This window comes from Urocitellus parryii, chromosome 2 (genome assembly GCF_045843805.1).
Source record: "Urocitellus parryii isolate mUroPar1 chromosome 2, mUroPar1.hap1, whole genome shotgun sequence".
Lineage (NCBI taxonomy): Eukaryota > Metazoa > Chordata > Mammalia > Rodentia > Sciuridae > Urocitellus > Urocitellus parryii.
Genome location: NC_135532.1, coordinates 98,194,337 through 98,214,586, shown reverse-complemented (window position 1 = coordinate 98,214,586; position 20,250 = coordinate 98,194,337). Strand labels below are relative to the sequence as shown.

Genomic DNA, 20,250 nt, shown 5'->3' with positions numbered 1-20,250 from the left:
ATCTCAAGTTTGAATGACAAGACGCCATCTCAAAATAAAAAATAAACAAAAATCTGAGAATGTAGCTTAGTGGCAGAGTGACTATGGGTTCAAGTCCCAGTATTGGGGGGGGTAAAAAAAAAGATATATCTTGCAGATGATGAGGCAGTTTAAAGAATAAAAAACATTACTTAATTACTTATAGGAAGAAATTTTTAAACTTACATTAATTTTTATATTCTGTAACCTTTATATTTATCCTGGAGAATTTTTTTTAACCCTCTTACCCTCCTACCTCCCCCATTCTATTCTGGAGAACATTTTTTACTAGTACTTTAAAAATATGTACAAATGAATGGAGAAGAGTTTTGTTAATGTGTTTTTTGTTCGTTTATTTTTTTGTGGCACAAGGGATTTAACCCAGGAGTGATCTGCCACTGAGCTACATCCCCAGCCTGTTTTTATTTTTTATTTTGAGAATCTCACTAAGTTGCCCAGGCTAACCTCAAACGTGTGCTCTTCCTGCCTCAGTCTCTTGAGATGGCTGGAATTACAGGTGTGCACCACTGTACTCAGCTTTATCTCTCTATATTTGTACTCTGTTTAGGCTAAATAGATAGGAAAAAAATTTGAGAAAAAGCATTAAGATTAATTGGTAGTTTTCAGAACTTTGGGTATGGCAGCTGTGGAGCGCTTGTGAGGAGAGTTGATACTGCTGCCTCCTCATGAATTAGAAGGAAGTTCATGTGGTGACTCTAATGTTAGGTATTGACCTTTGTTTTTCTGGGATGCTGTTTTAAAATATATTGTGTTAAAGTTTTTTAAGGTAATAAAAAGGTATATACGTAACATGTATCTGCTTCTCCTTGACTTTAAGTAAAATCCTGTCAGTACTGGAATAGTCTATTCAATTCAAAGTTGGTATTTATTAATTTGCATACATTTATAATTTTCCCAGTTGTCTGATACATTCTTGTTAAAAAGCCACATAGTAATTCTTAGTATTCCCATTTTATAGATTAAGAAACCGGTTTAAGAAAATTGAGGGAGTCTGGAGCTGGAGTTGTAGCTCAATGGTAGAGTGCTTGCCTAGCACATGTGAGACCCTGGATTCGATCCTCAGCACCACATAAAGATAACTAAATAAAATAAAGGTGTTATGTCCATCTACAACTACAAAAAAAAAAAAAAGAAAGAAATTGAGGGAGTCTCTGTGCAAACAATTTAGTATTATCATTTGCCCCACAGTTATAATTGTTTTCATGCAATTTGTTTAAAAGATAAAGTCCCTCATGTAACACTTCTATTTATGTAACACCTAAAGAATATGTTTAGGTAATAACCTAAAATACTGCCCTTTTTTTGGGGGGGGGGTTACCAGGGATTGAACTCCAGGGCACTTGGACCATTGAGCCACAACCCCAGACCTATTTAGAGACAGGGTCTTGCTGAGTTGCTAAGTGCCTTGCTAAGTTGCTGAGACTGGCTTTGAATTCATGATCCTCCTTCTTCAGCCTCCTGAGTTGCTGGGATTACAGGCATGCACCACAGTGCCCAGCTGAAATACTGCTTTTTAACACATTATTGGCATACTGAAAAGTAAGAGTAATTACTGGTAACCCTTAATTTTGTTTCAGGTACATTTTTGAATTACCTATTATAATTCGAAAATTTCTGCAAAAACGGATTTTAATGGTTTCCATTTCCCTACACAACAGGTCAGAAATATGAATGTGCCAAGAGATGGAATGTACATTGTGTCACCACACAATGGTTTTTTGACAGCATTGAGAAAGGTTTTTGTCAGGACGAATCTATATACAAGATGGAACCTAGACCAGAAACAAAGAGTATGCCTGACACTTCAACTCCCACTGGCCAAGTCCATACAATTGATAGTAAGTCTGATCATTTTTCCATGTGTGAATTGATATGTCATGCTGGGGATGTTGGTCAGGGGTAGGTTGCTTATGTAGTATGCAGGAGACCTGGGTTCAGTCCCCAGCAAAGATTTGTTAATAGGATCCCTGAAATATGGTAGGAAATTTTTATATTTTCCTCTATGCACCTAGGCAAAAATGGTATAATAAAATAGCCAAATTATATAAAAAATGAGTTCAGAACCACTCCTATTTCTTTTTAGAATGAATGATTGCTTTCTTCCATAGTCTAATATAATGCAAAAACATTAAAAACACAATGGATGGAGACTTAAAATAAGAGAATTAATTTTTTTTTTTTTACTGTGATTGTTATAGATTATCTATCTATCTAAACCTTAAAACAACTCTTATTTTGTAAGCTCCATATTGGCAAAATATTGTTATAAAGTTTTTTCAGATGTAAGCTGTTTGGACCTTAAGGCCAGCAGGTTCACATTTTCGTGGGAAAGAAACCATGATTATGAACACATATTAAATATTTTTTCATTTAAATAAAGTAGGAGACTTAATTTCATTTTTTTCTCTTCATATTTTGACACAAGATTTCAGTAAAAACCTGATTCTTTAGGAATTGTTAATAATCCTTTGATTAGAGGAAAAATTAGTTTATAAGAAAATATTTAATCAATTATTTTATCTCCAGGAACTTATCTTTTTTTTTGTTGTTTTTTTTTTTAATATGTAGGTCGTACTCTTTCAGATGTTAGCCATATTTCAAACATAAATGGAAGTTGCATAAATGAATCAATATGCAGTTCCGTTCTTAATAGCAAATTGGAGTCTTCGCTTGACAGTCTAGAAAATCTGGATGTCAGTGCATTTCAAGCACCTGAAGATTTATTAGATGGTTGCCGGGTACGTCTTTAGTATATAATAAATGCAAAGTGATAACATACTTCTGCATTCCCTAGCCTGACTTTGATTTTTTGTTTTGTTTTGTTTTGTTTTGTTTTTTTGGTACCAGGGATTAAAACCAGGGCACTTAACCACTGAGCCACATTCCCAGCTCATTTTATTTTTTGAGACAGGGTCTCGCTAAGTTGCTTAGGGCCTCTGTAAGTGGGTGAAGCTGGTCTTGAAATTGTGATCCTCCTGCCTTAGCCTCCTGAATTTTCAGGGATTATAGGCATGCACCACTGTGCCTGGCCCTAGCTCAACTTTGAAGATCCCTCATAGTTGGGCTTGCTCTTTATCTGTATAAATGGTCTAGTAAACCCAGAAGATACACTTGCCATGCCCATTCCTTGGTTGTGAACATCCCCTCATCCCCTTGTCTGGGATGTACCTTTTTGCTTTTGTTTTTGTTTTTTGTGGTTCTGGGGATTGAACTCAGGCCTTGTACATGCGAGGCAAGCACTCTACCAGCTGAGCCATATCCCCAGCCCTGTACCTTCGTTCTTTATCTTTTGAAGTTCATTTCACTATTTTCTTTTTTAAATCTGTTTTTAGTTGTGAATGGACCTTTATTTATATGCTATGCTAAGAATTGAACCAGTGCCTTACACATGCTAGGCAAGTGCTCTACCACTGAGTTACAATCCCAACCCTCATTTCACTTTTTTTTTTCTTTTTTAACTACCCTCATTTCACTTTTTGAAGTTTATTTCATTTTTTGTCTCTGAACCCTTCCAGTTACATTTATCTTTGTGTTTACTGTATTTTGAGGCTTTATCTGAACTATTTACTTTTCATTTGTAACTCATTTGTTAAGTGTTTACAGTGTATTAATACTGCTAATCATTTTATATATGTTAATATGCTGTTTATATTCTGACTTAATTCTCATAAATAACTCTTAAGGTGTATATTATGTCGAGGTTAATACTTAGAGTCTTAAAATTCTTGTTCAGAGTCACATACATGGATCATTAAAGCCACTACTTTGTTTAGTACTTCTTAGGTTATTTAATGTTTTAGTGTATGAATAACTATCTTGTAAGTTCCTTGAGGGAAGCATTATATCATGTTTTACTTTTTCAGATTTTCTTGATCTGAATGCTTACTTAATGTATTTCTATTTGTAGAATGACTTGGCTGTGTGTTATTTCTCACGGAGTGGCAAAATTTTGCCATATTTTATTGTTAAGAAGGGAAATTGGGCAAATTACCTTACCCTTCTATACTTTTAAAACTTACCAGCTTATTGGTGAACAGAAGTTTTTTAGGTATTCTTTTAGCCTGTGTTATACTAAGTTTAGATATGATTTACAGATAGGAAGTATATATTTCCTGATTTTTGTTAAAATAGATTCTTGTAATGCAGATGATTTAGTTTGCATATAAACACAGTTAGGAATAGATTTGTCATTTTTAATTTCTTAAGAAGATATTTTATCCAGGCTTGCTGGCACACACCAATAATCTCAGCAACCCAGGAGGCTTAGGCAGGAGAATTGCAAATTCAAGACCAGCTTCAGCAACTTAGTGAGACCCTGTCACAAAATTAAAAATCTGGGGTTAGAGCTCAGTGGTAAAATGCTCCTGACTTCAGTCCCTTAAAAATTTAAATTAAGAAAGACATCTCTTATAAAATAGAGGTAGAAAAGATTTTTATATTGATTAAATAGGCTTAAATATATGAATATCCTAAAAATAAATTAGAATCAATTATCGCATACATAGTATCTTCAAAGCATTATATTCTGCTCTTTGACACTTATTTTTTGTTTAATCAATTCTATGTGGGGAGGGAGGACCTCAACTTTTATGTAAGTAAACTGGCAAAACAGCTTAAGGAACTTTCCGCAAGTCTATAATCAGTGGCATCTGAAAATAAGAATTTAAATCTAGATTTTCTGAATTTACAAGCAGTTACAGATTGTTTCTATAATTACTTTAAAACCTACATGTAGTGAGACCTTCACAATTTAAGAAGCTACCTGAATATAGAAATTTTTATGCACTAATATAATAATACTGTGGGATTATAAAGAATTTATTTTAAAAATCAGTTTTATAATATACTTCATTTTTTAATGGATCCTAAAATGTACACAAGTTGTCTTAATTATACACTATGAATTTAGATGTTTTTGAGAAGTTTTTTCCTCTTAAGAAATAAAGCATCTTGAGTACATTAAAACAAATATTTTCTTTCTTTACAGATATATCTTTGTGGTTTTAGTGGAAGAAAGCTAGATAAACTGAGAAGACTTATTAACAGTGGAGGTGGAGTTCGTTTTAATCAACTTAATGAAGATGTAACTCATGTTATTGTGGGAGATTATGATGATGAATTGAAGCAGTTTTGGAATAAATCAGCCCACAGGTTTTGCCAATTTTTAATTCAAAACAATTTCTACTGTGTAATGATTTTTGTTAAAATTGCATGTCTAAACTGGGCATGGTGGTGCATACCTATAATCCCAGCAACTCAGGAAGCTGAGGCAGGAGGATTGCAAGTTCCAGGCCAGCCTGGGCAACTTAGCGAGACTCTGTCTCAAAATAAAATTAGGGGAAAAAAAAATGCATGTCCATGCAACTATGGGAACTACGTGGCAAGTGGGATGATGGTCTTCGTGGCTTAAACTAATATATAACTATGTGCTGTTTTTGTAGGCCGCATGTAGTGGGAGCAAAATGGTTGCTAGAGTGTTTTAGTAAAGGTTATATGCTTCCTGAAGAACCATATATTCATGCTAACTACCAGCCAGTAGAAATTCCAGTTTCAGATCAGCCTGAAAGTAAAACAGCTCTTTCAAAAAAGAACAACAGTAGCTTTTCCAAGAAAGACTCTGCTCCTAATGAAAAGCATGAACAAGCTGATGAAGATCTGCTCTCTCAATATGTAAATAATAACTCCTCAATAGGTAAGAACTTCTTGATTAGTGCTTGCAGTTAGTAAATATTTAGTAGCTGAATATATACATAAATGATTTCTGTCAAATTTTATAGATTTTAAGTTTTTTTATAATTTTTTATTCACTTAAAATTTTTTTTGTAACTTTTCTGAGCAAATGAGATCATCATTCTTTGAATCTTTGTTCATTTTTTTTTTAATGTTTATTTTTTAGTTGTAATTGGGCACAATACCTTTATTTCACTTATTTATTTTTATGTGGTGCTGAGGATTGAACCCAGGGTCTCATACATGTGAGGTGAGCGCTCTACTGCTGAACCACAACCCCAGTACCATGAGTCCTTTAATCTTCTCTTTTCAACTAACTGGCTACATTTTTTTCTTTTTTTCTTTCTTAGTTGTAGATGGACACGATACTTTTATTTTATTGATTTAGTTTTATGTGGTGCTGAGGATCGAACCCAGTGCCTCATACACGCTAGGCAAGTGCTCTACCACTGAGTCACAACCCCAGCCCTAACAGGCTCCATTTTGATGTGTTACATATGCTGGCATTGCTAGCTTTGTGAGTTAGTAATGGCATGGGCTTGGGTAGTGGGGGCACTGGGGATTGAACTCGGGCACTCCCCTGCCCTATTTTATATTTAGAGACAGGGTCTCACTGAGTTGCTTAGCGCCTCACTTTTTGCTGAGCTGCCTTTGAACTCAGAATCCTCCTGCCTCAGTCTTCTGAGCCGCTGGTATTACAGGCATGCACTGCCATGCGTGACTTGGCATGGGCTTTAACAAATACCTCTTATTGGGTCATTGAAGTCTTTAATTAATGCATGCTGTGCTGTACTGTGAATCACCACTGCTTTGTAGTTTTGTTCATCTGGAGTATGGTAAGGTAAACTACGAGTGAAGAGTTAATGAACCCCCTTTCTTTTTTTAATCACGTGAAATATTTTATGTATCCAAAAAGACATAAAGAAAAATGCAATGAATAATCATGTATCTGGTTTTAGAAAATAGAACATGATTTGGGCACAGTGGCACATACCTGTAATCCCAGCAACTTGGTAGGCTAAGGCAGGAGGATCACAAGTTTGAGGCCAGCCTAGACAACCTAGTGGGACCTTGTCTCAAAATAAAAAGGGCTTTATATCTCATTGGTAGAGCACCTCTGGGTTCAATTCCCCAGTACAAAAAAGAGAGAGAACATTACCATTATACCAAAAGCCTTCTGTGACTCCTCTTCATTTTCTTTGTAATTTGTATTAAGTGTGTCTATCTGTAAACAATATTTGTATTATTTTATAACTATTTTAATGTGTTTGAATGATATGTACTTTTATGCTGAGCCCCATACCCAATATGAAACATCATGTAATCCAAGTATCTAGTTATGAATATAACACAGTGATACAAATATACTATGGTATAGAATACTATATACAGAGAATAATATACTCTTGTCCTATAGTATTTTATTCTTTTTTTCACTGATAGACATTTTTGTCATGACTCTTTTTTGCCATTATAATCAGTATTGCTGAAGTTTTATTTTTCTATTATATGAACCAAAAAATAAGATGGTTAATTCATGGGATATATACATCTTTAACCTTCTTAGGTAATGCAGATTGTTTTCAGAAGTGTTTGGCCTATTTTACTAATTTATACTTCATTAACAGTGAGAAAAGGTTCCTGTTGTTCCACATCCTTCCAGGGTATGGTATTATAATGCTTGTAATTTTTGCCCAATTGGTAGATGTAAAGTAGGATCCTGTCATGGTTTTAATTTCATTTTATTGTTAGTAATACAGTAGAACATTTTTATTTATTTATTTATTTATTTTAATTGTAGTTAGGCACAATACCTTTGTTTATTCATCTATTTCTATGCGTGCTGAGGATTGAACCCAGGGCCTCGCACATGCTAGGTGAGTGCTCTACTGTTGAGCCACAACCCCATCCCCAGTAGAGCATTTTTTTAGTGTTATTTGATTATAATGTTAGTTGTAGTTGTATATATAGTTTTTCAGTGTATTCATTTGTGGTTTTTGCTTTTCTATTTTATACAAGAAGTTTCTCTACTCCATGGTCAAAAGTTATCTTGTATATTTTTTATTTAATTTGATTTTGGTACTGGGGATTGAACCTAGGGGCACTTAACCACTGAACCACATCCCCAGCCGTTTTTATTTTTTATTTTGAGACAGGGTCTCACTATGTTACTTAGGACCTTGCTAAGTTTCTGATGCTGGCCTTGAACTTGCAATCCTTTTGGCTCAGCCTCTGGAATCGCTGGGATTACAGACATGCCCCAACATACCTGGCTGTATTTTTTAGAATCTTATTAAACTTTTGCTTTTTCACATTAATCTATCCACCTGGAGTTCATTGTTGATGTTTGATATGAAATGTTCTAATTTTATTTTTTTAATCTCTGTGGATGTACAATCAATTCTCCTACAATTTTTATTGAGAAGTTCATTTTTTCTCCACTATGTTGCAATGCCATCTCTGTCATATGCTGTAGAGTGGGATCTGTATTTAGACTACAATTATGAATTTGTAATCTGGAAAATTGAGATCTTTACAATTAAAAAAAAAACAGAATACCTCCTTATCCACAAATATGCTATGTAGTTTTGTCTTTTTCAATATCTTCCAATAACTATAATATATTCATAAAATCCAAGACATGCTATGTGAGATTTATTTATAATTTCTTGTGTTTTTCATTGTTTTAGTAGTCTTAATTTATGTCTTTTCAAATTACATTTTTTAACAATAGGTATATAAGAACAAAATTTACATTTATTTATTTTTATTATTAGTTGTTCAAAACCAAAATTGACATTTTGAATATTGATCTTAATTATGTTTGTGTAAACTTTTCTGAAGATTGCTTTAAGTATTGGATTTTAAAGAATATGTCCCATTTCAAGTATTAGAGTTTTCGTGTTTAGGTCTTTGAGCTGAGTGTTGAATTCTATTAAGTACTCTTCCCTGCACTTGACAGAATGATCATCTCTTTTGTCCTTTAATGTGATACATTATACTCATAGATTTTATACCACAAAATTAACTTTAAATTCTTCTAGATGTGGTGTATTCATCTTTGATACATTACTGTAGTTAGTTTACTCATTATGTAAGTTTTTATCTATTCAGTGTGAAACTGGCTATATATTTTCCTTTTCTGTTGTCTGTTATTCGTAAAATTGATTGGTAAGTCTTTCCCTTAACCTCAGAAAGAGTTAGTAATTATTCATTTTATATTTATGATTATTTTTTATGTATTTAGGTTATTTTGTACCATCTCATTTTGTGTTATTCTCCCCATATTGTATGCTCCTCTGCCTGTTTTGGGGGTAGGGGTACCGGGGATTGAACTCAGGGCCATTCAGACCACAGAGCCACATCAGCCCTATTTTGTGCTTTATTTAGAGACAGGGTCTCACTGAATTGCTTATTTTTTTGTTCCCCATTTATTTTTGCATCTGACATCTCTCTTCTGAAACAATTTTCTTTCTTCTTGAAATATTCTTTAGAAATTCCACTAGTTTCTATTCACCTGATAATGCCTTTGTTTTGCCTTTGTTCTTAAAAGACAATTCTGCTAGTTATGTAGTTCTAGACAATTGACTTTGTTTAAACACTTTAGCAATATGAATCAGATGTCTGTATTCCTGTCATTCCCTCTTTTTTTTCTTTTTTGCTACTAAAGATTGAACTCAGGAGAGCTACATTCCCAGCCTTTTTTTTTTTTTTCTTTTTTTTAAGAGACAGTGTCTTGCTGAGTTGCTAAGTGCCTCACTAAGTTGCTGAAGCTGGCTTTGAACTTAGGATTCTCCTGCCTCAGTCTCCCAAGCCGCTGGAATTACAGGCATGCGCCACCGTACCCGGCTCTGCCATTCCATTTTTTCCCCCTCAGTTTAATACCTTCCTTTTGTTTTTAATGTCTAGAGTTTTACTATTTATTTTTCCTACTTGTAATTTACTGTTTTTGAATCTGAGAATGAGTGGGGGTTTTGTTTTTTTCCTTTGTTCTAGAAATTTTTCTTCTATTATCTTTTTGAATATCATTTCACCTCCATTCTCTTACTTGCTCTGTGCATGGTCACTTAACCATCCTTATTTTCTGTATTTATCTTCCTTTGGTTCATTATATGTAATTCCATCAGATTTTTCTTCATGGTCACTAATTCTTTGTTCAGCTATTATGTAATCTGTTTAAACTGCTCATTAAATTTTCAGTTTTTAAAAAACGTTTATTTTTTAGTTGTAGTTGGATGCAATATCGTTATTTTATTTTTATGTGGTGTGAGGATCAAACCCAGGGCATCACGTTTGCTATGCAAGCACTCTACCACTGAGCCACATCCTCGCCCACGTTTTCAGTTTTAATGATAAAATTTTCAATTCTATATAGTTGTTTTCATAGTCTTTTTTTAAATTAATTTTTTTAGTTGTAGATGGACACAATGTCTTTGTTTATTTTTAGGTGGTGGTGCTGAGGATCGAATCCAGTGCCTCACACATGCGAGGCAAGTGCTGTACCACTGAGCTACAGCCCCAGCCTCTCTTTTCATAGTCTTGTATTCTGTATTCATGTTTTTTTATTTTTTTGTACCTGGGATTGAACTCCAGATCACTGAGCCACATTCCCAGCCTAACTTGTATTTTATTTAGAGGCAGAATCTCACTGAGTTGCTTAGCACCTTGCTTTTGCTGAGGATGGCTTTGAATTTGTAATCCTCCTGCCTCAGCCTCCTTAGCTGCTGGGATTACACGTGTGCACCACCATGCCCTGTTGTATTCATGTTTGTTTTTGTTCTTTATTTCTTTTTTTTGTTTTTGTTTTTGTGGTGCTGGGGATTGAACCCAGGGCCTTGTGCATGTAAGGCAAGCACTCTACCAACTGAGCTATATGCCCATCCCTGTTCTTTATTTCTTGAATCATTAAACCTGTTCCAACATCTGAGTAGGTAGGGGGTTAGTTGTGTTATTTTTTATTCATGGTGGCTATTTTTCTCATGGATTTTAGATTTTTTAAATTGTGAATCTCATTTTAGTAACAATAACAAACCTCAGTTAAAGGTTTGTTCTTTTAGAAAAGGTTCATGGATAGGTCTCCTGAGTCCTCAGGAGTTTTCCAGCTTTTTACGTCTCTAAATTTTATTGGCTGGAGATTTCTTGGACCATCAGGCAAGTGTAAATTTGTCCCCTAACCTAGTTGAGGACTAGCCTGTGATAATAAATTCTCAGGAGTGATGCTTTTGCCCTTGAACCAAAGCTGAGTGTACTTATCATCGCCCTTTGCAAATACATACATAGCTCGCTCGTTCTTTCTTTCCTTTCGTCCTTCCTTCCTTCTTACTTTCTTTCCTTTCTTTCTTTCCTTTCTTTTTTTCCTTTCATCTCACTAAGTTGCTTAGGGCCCCCCTTAGTTGGTGAGGCTTGCCTTGAATTTTTTTCTTCCTGCCACAGTCTCCTGAGCTGCTGGGATTATAGGCATGCACCACCATGCCTGACTGTTAAACCATTTTCAGTTACCTTGTAGAGAGGAGGTGATGAGCTTCTCAGAGCTTCCTGCAAGGCAGCTGCTGGTTTACTGATTTTATGAGGATTCGTGACAATAAATCTTTGTAGATCCATCCTCAAGCACCTTTGAAATGATGTGATAGTGCACAATTAATTCTTAAAGCAAAATTGCTTTTAAGAGAGCTTTTTTTCAATAATAGGCTTATCAAGTATTGTCTGTTGGGCTTTAGGATGAGATCTATTTAGGATTTCTACTGCTAAAGTAAATGGAAATCTCGAACCGCTGAAGAGCATTTTAACTTATTGAGTCTTTTTAGGTTTTACCTGTAATTTTTAAGAACTTAATTTTTATGGTTTATATTTTTAGTAGTAGATTAAAACTCCATTAGTTTTCTTCCTTTATCCCATATCATCAGCTATATATAGACATCAAAGAAAGCTGTTATTTTTTCCTATATGTGATTGCAAAATTTGTTGTGATTGCAAAAATAATTGATTTTACATTTAAAACAAGCTGTTGGGGGCTGGGGGTGTGGCTCAAGTGGTAACGAGCTCTCCTGGCATGCGTAGGGAGCTGGGTTCTATCCTCAGTACCACATAAAAATAAAAATAACAATGTTGTGTCCACCGAAAACTAAGAAATAAATATTTAAAAACTCTCGAAGGGAGGAGAGGGGGATAGTAGGGGATAGGAAAGGCAGCAAAATATAACAGACACTAGTATGGCAGTATGTATAAATGTGAATGTGTAACCAATGTGATCCTGCAATCTGTACATGTGGTAAAAATGGGAGTTCCTAATCCACTTGAATCAAATGTATGAAATATGATATGTCAAGAGCATTGTAATGTTTTGAACAATAAAAAAATATCTCTCTTTAAAACAAAACAAAAACTCTCAAAAAAAAAGAAGCTGTTTTGGGCTGGGTCTGTGGCTCAGCAGTAGCGGGCTTGCCTAACACATGCAGGGTCCTGGGTTCAATCCTCAGCACCACACAAAAATAAATAAAAAATAAAGGTATTGTGTCCAACTACAACTAAAAAAAAATTAAAAATAAAAAAAAATAAGCTGTTTACCTTTTAACTCTTAAAAAAACAGACCTTGGACTGAGGATATAACTTGATGGTAGAGCACTTGCTTAGAATGTGTGAGGCCCTGGGTTTAATCCCCAGTACCACAAAAAAAAAAAAAAAAAGAAAGAAAGAAAGAAAGAAAGAAAAAGTAGAGGTAAAGGAAGGAGGTGTTATTAATAATGTTAGGACTCTAGAGTCATATTTGGTTCATATGCCACTGTATAACTGAAAGCCATATAACCTCTTTGAACCCTGAGATTCTGTTAGAAGAAACTGCATCTACTGAAAGTATTACCTGTACAGTTAGCATTGTGTGAGCATGTACAACAGGCAATACAGCACCTGTATAAATACAGAATGAGTCCTTGACAAACTTCCAGCTTGTCAGAGCAAACCTCTCTGAAGAGTATTACTTTCCAATGTGGCACAAGTTAGAGATTTCCAAAACATACCAAATTATTATTTCTTGTAGTTTGAGCCTGAATTTGACCATGTTTTTTACATATTAGGGACTATATATTTTAATTAGTGACATTTATGGGGTTTTTTTAATTGTCTTTTATATGTAGATGAACGCAGTAACTCTATTTTATTTATTTATTTTTATGTGGTTCTGAGGATCGAACACAGTGCCTCACATGTCCTTGGCAAGTGCTCTACCATTGAACCACAACCCCAGCCTGATATGTTTTTATATAGGTGTATTTTTTTTCTACTACTCATCAGTCAACTTTATCTTAAAATGAAATAGTTGAGGTCATTTACTTTAGTCCTTGATTACTTATTCTCTTTAAGAAATTTGTACATGTGCTTCAAGTTCAATAGGTAACATTTTAAGAATTTTTTTAAAAAAATTGTAACCATGTTAAGTGCTTGACAGAACCTCTAAGATTTGTGAATTTTGCTTTTCTCTAAATATTTTCTCAGTTCCGTTGTAAATTACCTAAACCAGTTTGGGAACCAAGGCAGGCCTATTGGAGTGTCATAATTTTCAGTTAATTCGCAATTCTAGTGCTATAGGAATACTTAAAATAAATGTGATTGCTTTTGTCCTTCCTGATGGAAGATAATGGTGCTGGTAACATTCTTGGTAACCTGGAAGATGGGGTGGGTACATATCCCTTCTTCATTATGTACATTTAAGCCTGAATTTTCTATGTGTCAGAATTATCAGACTCCATGTAACATTAATATCCTTGCTAGGAAGTAAGCTGTGACTATAAGATAAATTATCTTTTTCTCTTCTAGTTGAAGCTAAAATGACGGAAGCTGCAGAGTCTGCAGTTGGGCCCTGTAATGGTTCTACTCATGTTGAACCCTTTAATGATTCTACTCACATTTCTCTGCAAGAAGAAAACCAGTCTTCTGTCACTCATTGCCTCCCTGACAATTCTACGATTACTGAAGAAGGCTTATTTAGCCAAAAAAGTTTCCTTGTTTTGGGTTTTAGTAGTGAAAATGAATGTAATATTGGAAATATCATAAGAGAACATGCTGGAAAGATTATATCCCTTCCGAGCAGAATTGTGGCTGATTATGCTGTGGTTCCTCTGCTGGGATGTAAAGTAGAAGCAACTGTGGGAGAAGTGGTCACAAATACATGGCTGGTAAGAAAACACTTCACAACTGAAACATGATATTGAAGGATATTTGAATGCTATTTATTCTTAAAGCACTTAGTTTTGACTACTGTCTGAATGTTGCTTTTAGCCAGGGGAAATTGTAAAATAGGAAAATATGCAAGTGTCTTGGTTCTAATTCTGGTAGAGTAGAGGTTACTGTTCTAGGGCCTCAGTAGCAACATTGCTTCACAGGAGGACACTCCTGGTTAGCTCTCTCATACAGTTTATCTTCTCTTAACAACCAGAGCCTGACATGCACTTTCTAAACTTCTCTAGAATTAAGAGAATTCTAATGTGAAGGAAGGCTATTTAAGGCAACTTTCAGTAACTCCAATAATAAATCTTACTGATTTTAGATATTTGAATATGATTAATTGATGTCTAAATTTCTTTAAATGGTATTTGAAATGAATTGAGAATGAACATATCCAGGTTTGTATTAAAGTAAAATTTTTTGTGTTTAAACTAAAATTACTGCTGCTATAACTGAACCAGTGTTAACCACTGGTTTCTTATTTCAGGTTGGTTTTCTTGTTTCTCTTGTCTTAAAAGGTTACTTGTATAGACTATCAGACTTTAATTGATCCAAGGTCAAATCCTCTCTTCACACCAGTCCCAGTAATGTCAGGAGTGACTCCTTTAGAGGATTGTGTTATTTCATTCAGCCAGTGTGTTGGAGCAGAAAAAGATTCTTTGATATTCTTAGCAAATCACCTTGGAGCAAGGTATGTAACATTTTCAGTGTAACTGCTATCGTGGTATATCTTGTCATTTGTTTTGACTTACTGGAAGGCATTCTAATTAAAATTTGGCCACGCATTTTACTTGCATTTGTGGGGTGGGTGGTGTATCTTTGTGATGGCTCAAGGTGGAGATGGTACTTGATGGGTGTTTGGCAAACCCGTTTGAAGACTATAGGCATTAATGCTTTCCTTACTTAGCCACCAAGAAAGGGAGTATTTAAGACTGATTCATGGGCCATTATTGAGTAGTCCTTGTCTAAGCATTATACACCTTTCCGTGTGTCATATGGGTGATTTATTATTTTTTTCAGTACATTTGTCTTTTCAGCCAGAAATGCAAATGGTAAGCAGGAGTAATGAGTACTTAGAGGGACAAGAAATGAATTTAAGTTACTTCCAAAATCCATATTAGCCCAATCCCTAATTGATCATTAGATGATGATTGTTTAAAATAGAAATATCAAACCATTTTATCAGTAAATGTAAATTAACTAAACTTTATGTTAAAAGAACACTATTTTATTAGATCATAAGGCAACTATACTTCTAAAGACATCTAAAGCAAACTGGTTCAGACTTTGGTTGGGGGGAGATGACAAGCAAAGGTACAGAAATTCAAACAAAAGGAGGAGAAGGGAGTGGCAATTTTACAATCAGGTTCAAATTCAAATCAGAATGCATTAAACAAGAACAGTGCTATTGACACTAAAGATAAAATGTCTGGAGCATCATTAATCATAAGACAGAACCAACAGGAAGCTTGAGGTGGAATTAACAGAAACATTTGTAGTCTTTAATTCTCATGTTTTACTTCATGACATGTCAAATAGACAATATGAGGAAAGACATAGACTTAAATAGCGTAGTTAATTATATATCTACCATGAACATAGCATGTAAGAACAAAATTGACATTTTGATTATTGATCTTAATTATGTTAATTGAAACTTTTCTGTCCATTGCTTTGAGTATTGAACATACCTGTAAGTCCCGTGGAGCACTTGTCAATATTGCTTGTAAGACAAATTTACCACTTCATTGCCTCAGTAAATTCCCTAAAGTAGGAAGACTACAGACTGCATTTTCTTATCACAGTGCAAAGAAAAACTAGAAGTGAATAGCAAAAATAGAAAATTGAGCTGGGTGCAGTGGGACACACCTGTAATCCCAGCAACTCAGGATGCTGAGTTCAAAGCCAGTTTTAGCAAATTAGTGAGGCAGTTATCAACTCAGTGAGACCCCTACTCTAAATAAAATACAAAAATAAAGGGCTAGTGATATGGCTTGGTGGTTACGTGTGTGTGTGTGTGTGTGTCCCCGTGGTGATTACAGGCATGTCCCACCGCACCTTACTTGATTGTAATCTTAAAGTGCTATTTCCCCACTAAAAGAAAGCTTGGAGAAATGGTTAACTCCAGATCTGGGAGAAAAAAATGTGTGTATAAATCTAGAACATTTTTTCATTCAGATAGCAAAAACATTATTAAAGATAACAAGAAGGATAATATTCAGAGTACCTCCATTGACCAAAATAGGATTATGTAAGTATCATTAAAGATAATAGCATGCAGAGAATGCATGCGTGGCTTCATAATGGTACTAAAGAATCTAAGGTAATTGACCTCTTTAAAATGCTAGGGAAGCAGCCCCTTGTTCCGAAAACTGGCAAGGGGAAAGAATCAGCTATTTATCCTGCTTTTCCTATATAGTCAACATTGGGAACATGTGAGTGGATAAGGCAAAGTTTCCTTTTTTTAGAAATACTCAACAAATGGAGAAGGAATGATGGAATTATGACCCCAAGTGAATGAAAGAATCTATGCGTTGGACATCCAGAGTTACACAGCAAAGAGATAGCCAGACATGTGCCTCCTGATGTGTCAAGAAAGCACAAGCAACTTGAAGTAGTCTTGCCAAAATAATCAAACCTCAATCCAATAATGCTGCTCACTTGAACTGCTGATTTATAGGAAATACAGGAGAGTAACATGTTACATTGTACCACAGTAAAAATCAGCAAAATCTAATCTTTACAGTATAAAGATTCCAGTGTCTTCAACTAATACATACTAAGGGGTGAAGAAAGAAGGGAGGATCCTGTAAGCTAAGACATAAAAAACTAAATATACAGTTTCAGGATTCTTATATGATTAAAGAAAGGTAAAGAGGTGATGATCATAAATGTCCAAATAGTGGCTACTATTAAGAGGTGAGGAAAGAGGGTTGTATGGCACACTGGAGAAATTCAGGGATAGACTGCAGGATTCTGTCTTCTGACATGGATGGTGGATATAAGGGTTTGTACTTTAAAATATTTCATTGAGCTGTGTATGTATATATATGTATATGTATTTTTCTATGATCTATTTGAATTAAGCAATAAAAAGTGTTTTTTAAAAACAGATTACAGAAAATAACAATAACAAACATGACAACAGACTCCATTGGATACAGCTAAAGCAGTGCTCAGAGAAAAGTTCAGTAAATGGCTATGCAGAAAATTAGTATACAGAAATCAGTGACCTTTATTTAAATAAACAAACAGTTAGAAGAGCTAATGGAAAAAAGGCAAGATTAACATAAAACTTGAAAGAGCTTATAAGATGCCCTTGAGGGAAACAAAATAGTCTGGAATAGTAAGGAAAGATCTACATGTCCTTGGAAAGGAAGACTAATATTCATAAGATTTCTGTTATCTTCTATGCTAATGTGTAAATTTAACATGATCCCAATAAAAGTACAGTAATTCTCTCTTGTCCTTGAGGGAAACATTCCAGGATCCCCAGTGAATGCCTGAAACTATGATAGTACAAAAACCTATGTTATTTCCTATACAGAATATCTGTGATTAAGGTTAATGTATGATTTAGGGAAGAGATGAACAATAATAAGAAAATAGAACAAACATAACAACATATCATAATTAAGATTACGTCAGTGTGGTTTCTCACATGTGAACATAATTGCAATTCCACCGAAGTTCATCTGGTAACTGATGTGACTGCTAAGTGACTAATGGTCAGATGCTGGACAAAGGGATGATTCATGCTCTGGGTGGGACAGAGTGAGGTAGTATGAGATTTTATCATGCTTTCAAAATGGTATACAATTTAAAATGTATGGATTGTTAATTTCTGGAGTTTTCCATGTAATATGTTCAGGTTGCTGTTGACTAGGGCACTAGGGCACTAAGCAAACTAATTCTAAAAATCTTATGAAAAGATGAATAAGCAAGAAAGTAAAAAATTCTGAAATAGAAAAATTGGGGCTAGCCCTAACAGTTATTAAACTATATTTTGTAATATCTCACTAAATAACAGCATAGTTCTAAGTAGCAAAAATCTCAGTGAATTAACAAGACTAGCAATAGATCTAACATAACTAGCAATTTATGATAAAAGTGAAATTCAAATTATTAAGGAAGAGATGACTTCTTTAGTAAATGGGATTCAATAAATTTGGAGCCATATTTCACATAAAAATAATGGATCACTGAGTTAAAGTAAAAAATAGAACCATAAAAGTACTAGGAAAAATTTGGGAGATTAAAAAATCTTAAAAGTCAATAAATAGAGCATAAAGATTCAGGTCAGAAAAAAACCGAATCATTTCTATTTCAAATGATAGACCTCTGTTTCTTCCCCTTGTTCCCTGTTTAATATTTTATTATCTTGATCTACTCGCTCAGATTCTTATTTTTTTCCATGTCTCTAAAATATTGCTAATTGATAAATATGGAGAAAATCAATTGAGATTATGTATAAAAATGCTTTGGGAAGTTATAGTGGATATAAAGAAATAGTGTTATTGGGGCTAGGATTGTGGCTTAGTGGTGGAGTGCTCGCCTGGCACGGGCGGGACCCGGGTTCGTTCCTCAGCAACACATAAAAATAAAGGCATTGTGTTGTGTCCATCTACACCTAAAAAATAAATATTTAAAAGAAAAAGAAATAGTGTTATTAATAGTTTACTCCTGTTATTTGTTCTGTGTATCCTTTTAGAATGAAAGGACGGGTGGGTAATGACTAAGGAGGTAATTTTTCTATCCTTTGAAAGTCTAATTTGCTTATGATTTTTTAAAAGTTTTTAATTATTGTAATAGTACATTTTTATCCTAGAATTAGCACTTGTGAGGGAATTAGCTTAATTTAAAATAGAAAAGGCTAACTTTAGTCAGTGTGTATTTTCTTAAACCTACATGAACGCCAACAATACTGTTGTATTAGAGATTTGTTCTTAGTTTGTTGACTTATTATGAGTATGACCATTTGCTTTTCTTTAAATATAAATTTCAGTGTTCAAGAATTCTTTGTTCGCAAATCCAATGCAAAGAAAGGCATGTTTGCCAGTACACATCTTATATTAAAAGAGCCTGTTGGTTCTAAATATGAAGCTGCAAAGAAGTGGAATTTGCCAGCAGTCACTATAGCTTGGCTTTTGGAGACTGCTAGAATGGGAAAGAGAGCAGATGAAAGCCACTTTCTGATTGAAAATTCACCTGAAGAAGGTTAATACTTTTATTCTCTCTATATGTATACATATATATGCTTTTATTTTTTTCTCTGTATGTACATATATATGCACATATGTGTTTGTATGTGTGTGTGTATATATACATGTGTGTATATGTACACACATATGTGTATTTTACAACTTGATGGTTTCTAGGATATGAATGTTCCAAAGCTGCTTTTAAGGAAGACCATTTCTACTTTTCATGTTGAAGAATGATGCAGTGAGGCAGGGGTGGGAGGACACAGCCTCTTCATGGCGGCATCCCTGGACGAACTTCAGGAACAAATTGGCAACTTGGGTACCTCTCAGACCCATTGTTTATTTACCCAGACATACAGGAAACTTACAGCTGAGGCAAAAATGAGTTTAGGTCATATGAAAATTTCATTAAGGACTTTCTAAAAACTTGAGTACATGTAACTTGGATTTTCTTTTTATTCTACCACTCACTGGTTTGATAACTCATTGATATTCTTGGCAAGTGGGCTATTGAAACCATTTTAATATCTAACAAGATGAAATAAGAAATCTGTTTTCATTAATTATTTGTTTTCAACTAGTGTGCCTGTCTAACTCATGTGGTTTACTACATCATCTGGTTTGCTTTTTGGAAAGTAAACTACCTGAGTCTTAACATGAAAAAAGGAATCACTTCTGGTGTACCTCTTTAGAGGAAAAAGGGGGATATTGGGTAGCTCATATTTGTATCTTTTCTAGAACAAAGATTGGAAACTAAAATAACAAATGGGGAGAATCCAAATCCACATACTCCTACACATCCTTGTACACATGTGGAAACTCACAGAAGAACTGCCATTACACCGCTGGATATGAACCGCTTTCAGAGCAAAGCTTTCCATGCTGTGATCTCACAACATGCTGGGCAGCTCTCGGCCTCACCAGCAGTAGAACAGCCACTGCAGAAGGAGCCCTCATTGCACCTGGACACACCATCAAAATTTTTGTCCAAAGACAAACTCTTCAAGCCTTCTTTTGATGTAAAGGTAAGGTGTAAAGGAAGTGGTCTCCAAGTTACCAG

The 20,250-nt window shown here is 34.6% G+C and overlaps 1 protein-coding gene across 2 annotated transcripts in view; it reads left to right on the top strand.

Moving 5' to 3' along the window:
* The window catches only part of Topbp1 (DNA topoisomerase II binding protein 1), a 55,596-nt gene that overhangs the window by 7,647 nt on the left and 27,699 nt on the right, over window positions 1–20,250 (top strand). For both annotated transcript variants that reach the window (XM_077793605.1, XM_077793608.1), the window contains 8 exons: window positions 1,698–1,877; window positions 2,608–2,777; window positions 5,027–5,190; window positions 5,481–5,731; window positions 13,579–13,937; window positions 14,505–14,677; window positions 18,992–19,203; window positions 19,929–20,215. In XM_077793605.1, coding sequence (XP_077649731.1) covers window positions 1,698–1,877; window positions 2,608–2,777; window positions 5,027–5,190; window positions 5,481–5,731; window positions 13,579–13,937; window positions 14,505–14,677; window positions 18,992–19,203; window positions 19,929–20,215 — 1,796 coding nt within the window. The remainder of the gene's footprint in view (window positions 1–1,697; window positions 1,878–2,607; window positions 2,778–5,026; window positions 5,191–5,480; window positions 5,732–13,578; window positions 13,938–14,504; window positions 14,678–18,991; window positions 19,204–19,928; window positions 20,216–20,250) is intronic.